This window comes from Semicossyphus pulcher, unplaced genomic scaffold, assembly GCF_022749685.1.
Source record: "Semicossyphus pulcher isolate SPU_LCO1_2020_fin unplaced genomic scaffold, fSemPul1.0.p SCAF_17, whole genome shotgun sequence".
NCBI classification, from domain to species: Eukaryota; Metazoa; Chordata; class Actinopteri; order Labriformes; family Labridae; genus Semicossyphus; species Semicossyphus pulcher.
Window position 1 is genome coordinate 2,711,190 of NW_027211681.1, and position 11,284 is coordinate 2,722,473.

Below are 11,284 nucleotides of genomic sequence, written 5' to 3' on the forward strand. Positions count from 1 at the left end.
GTGTATTGCCATAAGATATACAGTAAACAGCTGAGTGTGTGCCCGCCTCAGCTGCCGTGTATGCTCTTACTGGACACCAATGACTGTATATATAGATGGACAACGCGTCTTCATCTGCTCCCATTGTACGTAATTGATGCCAAAATTCCCCCTGTGATAGGCGCTGCCATCTTGCAATGGTGACGTCATACGGAGCCAGAGTCTGCGCAGTAGAGGTCGGCGAGTGAAGCGGCGGTAGCCACTTCCGTTAACCCAAACACACACTTAACTTACCGAAAAAACAGCAAGAATCCCGCACGCCGGTGTGTTTAACAGCAGAATAGCTTCTCCGTGTTGGTCTGAGGTTAACTTTCACAGGTATGGAAACTTCAATGACTGTAGTGATTGTTTTAGTTACGTTTCTACTCGCGGATCATCCTCCGCTCTGCTCACCAGCTGCAGGAGCCTAATTTGTCAACAGAGCTGTCAATCATCATTTTGACAGCATCAAATAACTAATTAAAAATAAACTTGTCAGAAAAATGAACACTTGGACGTAAATCAGCATGATAATAACTAGCTGTAATGACAGGAGGAGGGCTGCCGGGGGGGGCGACCAGGCGAGCGAAGCAGATCAGGTGAGCAGCCTGGGGGCCGACCAGCCGGGCGAAGCTTCTCTGGAGGACGGCCAGGAGGCCAGCCAGGCTGGCGGAGCCTCTCCGGTGGACGGGCAGGGGGCCGACCAGGCTGGGCCGCTGACGGGGAACCAGAAGCTAGGGTCGGCTGGACCACAGACAGGGAACCAGGAGCAGGTGTCGGCCGGACCGCCGACGGGGAACCAGGAACTCGGGTCAGCCGGACCACCAACAGGGAGCCAGAACCAGGTGCTGGTGTCAGCCGGACCACCAACAGGGAACCAGGAGCAGGTGTCGGTCTGACCGACCAATGGGGAACCAGAACCAGGTGCAGGTGTTGGCCAGACCACCAACAGAGAACCAGGAGCAGGTGTCAGCCGGACTGCCAACAGAGAACCAGGATGGGAATCCTCCAGCTGGGCCAGAGAGGGTGTCGGCTGGGATGTCGACGGAGAGCCAGGAGGGGAATCTTCCAGCTGGACCAGGAGAGGAACGAGGAAGACGAGAGCCACGATGGCCACGTCTTTTCCTGGTGCCTCCACGGAAGCCAGGGAAAATGGCCAAGCAAGTCCCAGTCCAGGGAGACCGCTCAAGATCAAAATCGCCTCTAACTGCTCCAATAGTATTCCGTTCTGATAGTATTGAATTTTTTTAAATGAATCAAAATGTTCAAAGTCAGCTGGGTCCATCTTTGGCTGGTTCTAGAAACTCATAAACTCTTCTAAACTAGAAACTCATGACAGATTCACTGTTTGCGGGCTCACCACCTTTGTAAGGAAGAATGGGTTCCACCTCAAGCATTCATCACTCACAGAGAATGCATGTAGCTCACTCACCCTCTTGGCAGAGCAAGACAGCTAAAAGAAAGGCTGTCTTGTGTGACAGAAGCTTGAGAGTTGCATGGCTACCTGTATTGGCTGGGAAACTTCATCCATTGCAACTGTGTGGACACACGTCTTGCACGCTGAGAGGAACAAGGTAGAGTTGGACTTTAAAGAGAATAAAAAACTCCAAACTGCTCAGTTAATGTTTTACCAGCAGGGGGGTCCACAGAATCCTGAACAACGCTGGGAGAACAGCAAAGACAAAAAGAGGGGGGGTCAACATCCAAGACTTCAAGGGAAGTACAGCAGCAGTGACCGCCACAAGCTGAGGTGCTACAGATGTGAAGGTTTTGGCCATATATCATGGGATTGAGCTACCCCGGGAAAGGACAAACGTGGAGGACGAGAGCGAAGGGACATCTGGCCACATGCACCACCTCAGGGGCTTTCTGTTCATTCCCCAGGATTGCTGGTGACACAGCCATGGGAGACAGCGGAGGCAGGTCAGAGCATTGAGCGGCACACACATATAAACACACAACTAGAGACACATAATGCAGATGACAAACCAGTTGTTACAAACCAGCAATGCGTACAGTTAACACTTGTTAATGTGACATTCCTTGTAGACTCAGGAGCAGAGGTTTCTGTAATCCAATCTAAAGTTCTCCCTAATGCTCCTAAAACGGCTAAATTCCTAAAAACAGTAGGAGTATCAGGCATTCCAGGGTTTGAACCCATATCTGAACCACTAACGATATGCTTCGGAGATTATATAGGGGACCATCAATTTCTCTTATCTGATGTGTGCCCTGTTAATTTACTGGGCAGAGACCTCTGTGTACTCTGAGCATTGAAGTCCATTGTGATCCAACTGGCATAAAAATAACGTGTTACTTCTGGCCAATATCCTGTGTGCATGTCTGAAAGTGATTATCTGTATGCTTGGGATCTTCTATCTCTTCTATGGTACCTCAATTATCAGAGGCTCCTGAATGTTTGCACTGTGTGTCACGTGTCACCAAATGCTAGAGATTACACATATGAAGAAACGTGGGAGGCAGGACATGATAATGAAACCATTGAGGTTGATAGAGTATTTGTGGGTTTGAGTTTTGCAGCAGCATCTGTACATCTTTCTGAATGTCAAATGACATTGTTTTCAACACTTGGTTCGGTGCCTCACACCCCATTGACAAAACACTCCAGCTGTGGGTGGGGGGCCATAGGACAATGGGTTAAAGCAGCTGTAGAAACATCAGATTGGCAAATTCAACCAGATGGTAGCTCTTACTCTTCTCTAAAAATCACATCCTATTTGATAGGGATCAAGGTAGTAGCTGTCTGCAGTACACACACAAACACACACAAAGTTACACTTATGCCATTGACGGCCGAAGAGGATGCAATGCTCTCAACAGTACCTGATGTTTTGTGGGCTCAGAGCAAGTTTGGTTTTGGAAATATAAAAGGTGCAACTCCTGTCATTGTCCAACCAAAGTCAACCTTTAGACTATGTAAAAGACAATATCCACTTAGCCCAGAAGCGGTTCAGGGCATTGCTCTCGTCATTCAGTCTCTCATACATAGAGGTGCCATTGTGGAATGCTCCAACTCACCATGTAACACCCCCATCCTGCCTGTTAAAAAAACAAATGGAAGTTGGAGACCAGTTCAAGATCTCAGGGTAATCAATGAGGCTGTTCAATACCCAGCCCCCACTGTACCAAATGTGGCAACACTATTGTCACAAGTGCAAGCAAACTCTTGTTGGTTCTCCGTAATTGACTTGGCAAATGCATTTTTTTAGCATTCCTGTTCATCCTGACTCACAGTTCTGGTTTGCTTTCAAGTTCAATGCTAAGCGTTACACTTGGACCAGAATGCCACAGTGTTTGCCTCTAGTCCCACTCTCTTTGCTTTGGCTGTGGCTGAAAACCTGTCACATTGGGAGCCAATGTGTGGCAGCACACTTGTTCAGTATGTTGATGACCTCTTGGTGTGTTCCTCAACACAGGAGGATTGTCTGGCTGACACAGTGTCTCTGCTTTGCTTTCTGGCAGAGAATGGGCATAAAGTATCAAAAGACAAGCTGCAGCTTGTTGCGCAATCAGTGCGTTATCTTGGCCATATTATCACTCCGGAGGGTCGTAAATTGGGTCCAGAATGCATCCAGGCCATCTTGGATGTTCCAAAATCGCGTACCAAAAAACTAATTATGTCCTTTTTAGCTTTAGCAGGCTATTGCTGTCCATGGATTCCTGATTTTGAGGAGATCTCCCAACCCCTGTATGACATCACTCATGGGGGAAGACATTTGGCCATGACTGACACTTTGACTTGTGAAGCAGAAACAGCATTCACTGACTTCACTGAAGAAATCATTATCTAGCTCTCCTTGTTTAGGCCTCCCAGACTCGACCAAACAATTTCATCTGTTTGTTTCTGAACGTGATGGTTTCATGTCAGCAGTCCTCACTCAACATCATGGAGACAAACAGCAACCAATAGGTTATTATTCGAAACGACTGTCCAGTACAGAGAGGGCTATGATTGCATGCTTAAGAGCTGTAGCAGCAGCTACAGAAGCAGTATTGGCTACAGCTGACATTGTAGCTATGTGTCCCCTTGTTTTTCATGTCCCACATGCTGTTCACTCCCTCATTCTTCAAGCAAAAAACTGCACATTTAACCCCAGCACGGCTGTTACACTGGCAAAATGTCTTACTAAACATGTCTCATGTTACATTGAAATGATGCACTGTCCTTAACGCATCAACATTGCTCCCAACTGCTGAAGATGGGGAACCACATCCCTGCCTGGAGGTAGTGGACACGGTATCAAAACCACGTGATTCCCTGTTTGACACTCCTCTTACAAATCCTGAATCTGTCTTCTTCGTAGATGGGTCTGCCATGAGACATCCGTCAAATGGTTCTCCAGGTGTTTCGTATGCCATTTGTACTAAACATGGTGTAATTGAAAGCACTAAACGTCCTGACAACCTGTCTGCCCAGGCAGCTGAATTATTTGCATTAACCCGTGCGTTTATTCTGAGAAAGGGACAAAACATAACAATTTACACTGATTCACAGTATGCTTTTAACGTGTGTCATAACTTCCATGCTTTATGGAAAAATCGTGGTTTCCTTACTTCTACAGGCAAACCCATTGCGCATAAGTCTTATCGTTAACTTGTTGTCTGCATTACTTCTGCCTGCCTCTGTAGAAGTATGTAGAACTCCTGTGTCTCAGGGCAATGCTGCTGCAGATGTAGCTGCAAAGACAGCTGCACTTTCACCTGCCTCCCCCACTCTCCAAAACCCTTGTCTGTCCAAAATGATGTTTTTTCCCTTAATGATGTCTCTCTGCTGCAAACAGGAGCTGATGTTGGTGAGAAAGCACTATGGAGAAATAAAGGGTATAGTGAACTTCCCTCTGGAGTCTGGATGAATGCATATGGCCTTCCAGTACTCCCAAAATCCATCTTCCCTTTCTTAGCCAAATTGATCCATGGCCCTGACCATGTCTCAAAAGGTGGAATGATGAACATTGTAAATAGATTGTGGTATGCACCAGGGTTTACCACTTTTGCTGAAAATGTTTGTAAAAAATGTGTTATTTGTGCGACAATGCCTCTGTCAGCACATCCTAAACCTGAAGGCCCTTTTGAACATTTAATGATGGACTTTATTCAACTTCTTCCATGTAGAGCTTATAAATATTGCCTTGTAATTGTGGACATGTTCTCAAAATGGATTGAGTGTTTTCCATGTAAACATGCTACGGCTGTCTATGTGGCAAAAGCATTGTTAAGAGAAGTAATTCCACGCTGGGGCCTTCCATCCTAGTTAACAAGTGATAATGGTTCTCATTTTGTCAATAACATCATCCAGAGTCTCTCAGAAAGTCTCCAGATAAACCTGAAAACACATTGTGCTTATCACCCAGCTAGTGGAGGAGCAGTGGAGAGAGCTAGTCAGACCTTAAAGACAAAATTGACCAAATTAATGGCAGAAACCTGTCATGGATTGAGGTTTTACCACTGGCATTAATGTTTATGAGAGGCCACCCACATAAGACAACTGGCCTCTCTCCTTATGAGATCCTCAATGTCCGTCCAATGCGAATGACAAACACCCCTTTTCCACAAAACAGGTTAACTCTGACAGGAATGGATGATTACATGTTAAGTTATTGTTGTGCACTTAACCTTACCTTGAAGCTTATCTTCCCTAAGGTAAAAGCTGCCCTTCCTGAGCCTATGGGAGTGCAACTCCACAACTTCCAGCCCAGAGACTGGGTAGTGGTAAAAGACCTCAGGAGGAAACACTGGCGTCAGCCTCGGTGGACAGGGCCATACCAGGTGCTGTGGACAACTCCAACTGCTATCCGGATTGCTGAAAGGGACACGTGGATCCATGCTTCTCAGTGCAAGTTTTTCCCCTGTTATGACGCTGCTGGGAAGACGACAGCCTAGCTGGTGGGGAGCTGAGGATGGGTCCTGTTGGAAGGTTGTGGCGGCAGTCTTCATCATTAGCCTGGTTACCACCATCAAAATCCAGTCTACAGCTGAGCAGAAAGGTCACAGCCATCTCCAAAGAGATAAAACAGGGAAAAAAATGGACTTCAAACATCCTCATGTATTTACACCCACCACATTGCCTACTGATTCACATGTATCCAAAAGTTAAACTGATTTCACTTATACTAATATGCATACACCCAACCCATCAAACATGGAAGCGACTGGACTGATGGCACCAAGAGTGCAGGACAACACAGAGGGAAGGCGTGACATTGGCATGTCACCACCGCAGGGTCAGGAGACCCCAGAAGAAGAAGCCTGCATTAAAATTGTTGCCAAAGAAACGTTGAGTAGAAAGAGAAGACAATTGGGTGAGCCGAGTGATTGGGAACCCTGGGGGTTTGATGCTGGTGACTTACCGGTAATTGATAGTTATAGAGAGAAAAATACTTGGTTTTCCTTTATAGGCTGGTTAAAAGATGTACGGAAGATGTAAAGATGTAAAGGATGTACAGCCCTGAAACTAGTGTATTTTAGTGCCATTCAGGCTCCTCCAGCTAAATGGCATTCTTTATTCCAACTTGAGGTGAAAGACTGTCCTTGTTTGGATCCAGTTGTTAGTCTAGTACAGTATTTTGCTGACTATCTGCACATCGATGATAGCACACGTAAGTTTAGCAAATTTTCTCATTTGACGTGGTATAATGTAAGTAGGAACCTGTATAATCATACAACAAAGCAAAGAAACATATATTTTTTTCTTGCTTAGACTGGTTTTGTGATAATATGGTCTCACAGAATGTCCCGTTCAATTAAAGTTATGCAGAACCGACTGAGATTCCTGTAGACCAAAGTAGTTCCCACCATGCTTGTTTATGTGCAAATGGCCCAGGTCAATTTATGGGGGTGTCACATTGCCCAGATCCTTTTGCAATTCTACCAACACACAAACCAGGTGCTGGTCACATAAACATTACTTAGAGAAAATAAATAATAAATAGAGAGACTGTCTTGTAAAAACGTTCCTTAATGCCCCTGCACACAAAGGGATACCGCCTATCGGTAATTTTTACTGGTTCTGTGAAAGTAAGGCATTCTTTTTCCTACCACCAGGATGGTCTGGCTGTTGTTATTTTTTTAACCTGACCATAACCAATCTGGCATTAATCCCTTTAACCCTGAACAAACATTCAAATCATGATCATATTCATAAACGTGAAATGGCACAGTTTTCTAATCTTGAATCTTACCACTGGCGTGTTTCCTTGGGTGAGAAATGAGGGTATAGGACTTAATGACTACAGACCCATCGCCCTGACCTCTGTGGTAATGAAGTCCTTTGAGCGCCTGGTGCTCTCACACCTAAAGGTCAGGTCCGTAGACGATGCAGTCAACATGGCCCTCCACTTCATCCTCCAGCATCTGGACTAAGCAGGAACCTATGCCAGGATCCTGTTTGTGGATTTCAGCTCTGCCTTCAACACGATCCTCCCGGCTCTGCTTCAGGACAAGCTCTCCCAGCTGAACGTGCCTGACTCCAACTGCAGGTGGATCACAGACTTCCTGTCCGACAGGAGGCAGCACGTGAAGCTGGGGATACACGTCTCTGACTCCAGGACCATCAGCACTGGCTCCCCTCAAGGCGCCGTTCTTTCCCCTCTGCTCTTTTCCCTGTACACCAACAGCTGCACCTCCAGTCATCAGTCCGTCAAGCTCCTGAAGTTTGTGGACGACACCACCCTCATTGGGCTCATCTCTGGTGGGGACGAGTCTGCCTACAGGTGGGAGATTAACCATCTGGTGACCTGGTGTGGTGAGAACAACCTGGAGCTTAATGCTCTGAAGACAGTGGAGATGGTTGTGGACTTTAGAAAGAAAGCAGCCACATCTGCCCCCCTCACCATCAGTGACTCCACTTTTTCCACTGTGGAGTCTTTCCGCTTCCTGGGGACCATCATCAGCCAGGACCTCAGTGGGAGCTGAACATCGGCTCCTTCATCAAAAAGGGGCAGCAGAGGATGTACTTCCTGCGGCAGCTGAAGAAGTTCAACCTGCCAAAGACAATGATGGTGCACTTCTACACCGCCATTGTTGAGTCCATCCTCACCTGCTCCATCACCGTCTGGTACACTGCTGCCACTGCCAGGGACAAGGGCATGCTGCAGCATATCATCCGCTCTGCAAAACCTCCCGACACAAGAACAGTTTCTTCCCCTCTGCTGCCAGCCTCGTCAACAAGGCCCCGACCCACGTGACATGTACTCTCATCCAGCCCGTCAGTCACTCAACATTCCACGATTGTTTAAGACTCTAATTCAGACTTTGCATTACATTAACGCACACTGGACTTTTATATTGTCTGTACTGCCCAATTTTTATTTTAACTTTATTTAACTTATACTATAAGCTTTTGCACTCACTAATATCCTGCACATCTGTACAGTTTTTAATCACACCTGTTGTAGATATTTTGTATTATACGTATTGCTTTTTATTTTTTTATTCTTATTGCCTATTTTTTTATCTTATTTTATCTATCTATCTATCTATCTATATCTATAGTCTTCTACTTATTTTTATCCTAGTTCTGTGTTAATTGTTCTGCACCAAAATCACCAAAACAAATTCCTTATATGCTCAAAAACTACTTGGCAATAAACCTGATTCTGATTCTGATTCACCTGTGTCCGACCAAGATCCGTGTGCACTCCTATCTTTATAGAGGAAAGTGCCCCAAAATCTGCCAAGTGTTTGATTGCCAAAGCCAGCACCTGTCTGAATACTCCAACAACAATGATCTAACTGACTGCTTTAATGTCTATATGTTCTATATGTTTGTCCTCCCTAAATACTATCACACCTGTTAAAGTCAGATCTAAATGTTCTAATAATAAGCAGCCTTGGATTAACGACAACATTCGGAGCTGTAAACAGGACTGTAGGAAAAATCCAGCCTCCAAATACATTACGACATCATGAAGGGCTTTTTATTACAATATAACACCATGTTCAAGGATACGAGGACAAAATATTTTTCAGAATTTATTTCCTTCCATCAACACAAACACAGATTTTTATTTAATACAGTCGATCAGCTGGTAATCCAGCCCCTCCTTGTGCCCCAGTTTAAAGTGATACAGACTGTGAGAAGTTGTTATCTTATTTTACTGCTACAGTGGAGTCAATAAGAGCCTCTATTACCCCAAATTTTAATTACCTTGATACCGATCCACAGCAGGATAGTTTTATCCAGCTTTATCAGTTTAAGAACTGGAAAAAAATTCTATCTTTTAAAGATTTCAATCCAGCTTCCAGAAGTTTCACAGCACTAAGACTGCACTGCTAAAGGTAACAAATTACCTTTAAATGGCTGCTGATCAAGGCTTGTGCACAGTCCTTGTACTCCTGGACTTGAGTGCAGCCTTTGACACCATTGATCATGGCATCTCACTGGACAAACTGAGGCACTCGGTAGGGGTCTCTGGTACAGCCCTAGAGTGGTTCAAATCATATTTGACGAATAGAAGGTTCTGTGTGTCTGTAAATGATCATGTCTCTGCTCTCTCTTGTGTAAAGTATGGTATGCCTCAGGGGTCAGTTTTGGGTCCAGTGTTATTTTCTTTATACATGCTCCCCCTGGGGCACATCATCATGTTCTATAAACACCTGCCTGTCTGAGATTAAGAGCTGGATGTCAAGAAACTTCTTGCAGCTGAATTCAAGCAAAACAGAAATACTTTTAATTGGACCACAACACATGACACAGCAAATACTGCCATCTGCTGGTCCCCTACTGGATCACATCAAACCAGTCGCCAAGAATCTTTAATTTTTACATGTTTTTATATCATCACGCCTCAATTACTTCAACAGCCTTTTTACCTGCCTGAGTCAAAGAGCAAACCCGGAAATGGCATGCCCCAAAAATAATAATTTATAAAACCATGCGCACGCATATCCTACGCCATTTTATAAATCACAATCCACCTGGAAAATGTGTGCACGTGAATGAGCTTGCCATAACTACAGCAGAGTGTGTTGGGTAGCTTTATGCATTGTCTGAGTCCTTCATGTCTGAGGATGAATCCAGACGACTCAGAGGTCACCTTGTGGCCAAATTCCACATTTCTACCCAAGGTTATGTCAAGGTCTAACCTCTATCAGCCAACTGAGAGAGACAACAGAACAATGATGCTGTGTCCTGTACGGGCCTAAAGAGCGTATGTGGACAGTACAGCCAGTATGTGTATGTTGGACCAACTGTTTCTGTGTCACCATGGTCCTAGGAAGGGTTGTGCTCTATCCAAACAGCGGTTGTCCCACTGGATAGTGGATGTTATCAACCACGCATATCAGGCAAGTGGTCGCCCTCTGCCACCTAGAGTGAGGTGCCATTCCAATAGAAGTGTCTCAACATCATGGGCGGCCCTGAGAGATGTGCCCCTAGAGGCCATTTGTGCTGCGGCTTCTTGGGCATCACCAAGCACCTTCACAAGGCTCTATAGAGTGAACATCGCCACCCCCCATCCACTGGGCGTGGTCCTCTTTCCAAGCTCATCAATGCACTGAGGTTCGTATTGGGGATTTCTCGTGATTCTGTTGGTGTAAGGCATCCGGTGCTTAAAGCACCACCTCTGTTGGTCAGGAAGGATGAAATAGAACAAAAGTTATGTATGTGACTATGGTTCTATGAATCCTGGATGACCGCCAGAGCATTCAGTCACTCAGAATCCTTGTGTTCTCGTGAGAAGATGCTGTAGGAACAGATCCGCTAATCACACCGGAAGATAAAGACTACTCCGGGTCATAAAGGGTCACACGTGACTTTGGTGGTATAGCTACTAGATCTGTGCATGCGCAATATGGTGTAATTCAGTGCTTAAAGCTCTGCCTATGGCGGTCATGCAGGATCAGGTCAAACTTTCGTTTTATCTCACCTGAAGACTGCCTCTTTCAAATAGTTTTATCTCACCGTAGGATTTTCATTTGGCCCAAATAGGAAAGATTTTCTTAACTGAACTGGGCCAGCCTGTGTCCGTATCAGAGCCAGATCTGCAATCCAGACCCATGCTATTATTGGGCCGTTGTGCGTTTGGACTAAGGCGGATCCATGCTGGATGTCATAGTAGATGCGTCCCTGATCTGGCACAGTCTCTCTTTGCTATCTGGGAAGGTATTTTGATCAATTAAATAGATAAAATATGAATGAAATGTATCTTGCTTTATTTTTGTGAAATATATAAGCTAATCTGTCTAAGAAAAAGATAATGATAGAATTTTTCAATAGAGAATGTGAAAGATTGAAAATTTAAAAGTA

The 11,284-nt window shown here is 45.2% G+C and overlaps 1 protein-coding gene across 1 annotated transcript; it reads left to right on the forward strand.

Moving 5' to 3' along the window:
* The first annotated feature begins 545 nt into the window (after nt 1–545).
* LOC138594319 (variant surface antigen C-like) lies at nt 546–917 on the forward strand. The gene has a single exon (XM_069665380.1). The coding sequence runs from the start codon at nt 546–548 to the stop codon at nt 915–917; it is 372 nt and encodes a 123-aa protein (XP_069521481.1).
* The last annotated feature ends 10,367 nt before the right edge of the window (nt 918–11,284 follow it).

What these genes read in the sequence shown, in the direction of transcription:
- LOC138594319 (XM_069665380.1), top strand. Translation starts at nt 546, where the DNA reads ATGATAATAACTAGCTGTAATGACAGGAGGAGGGCTGCCGGGGGGGGC.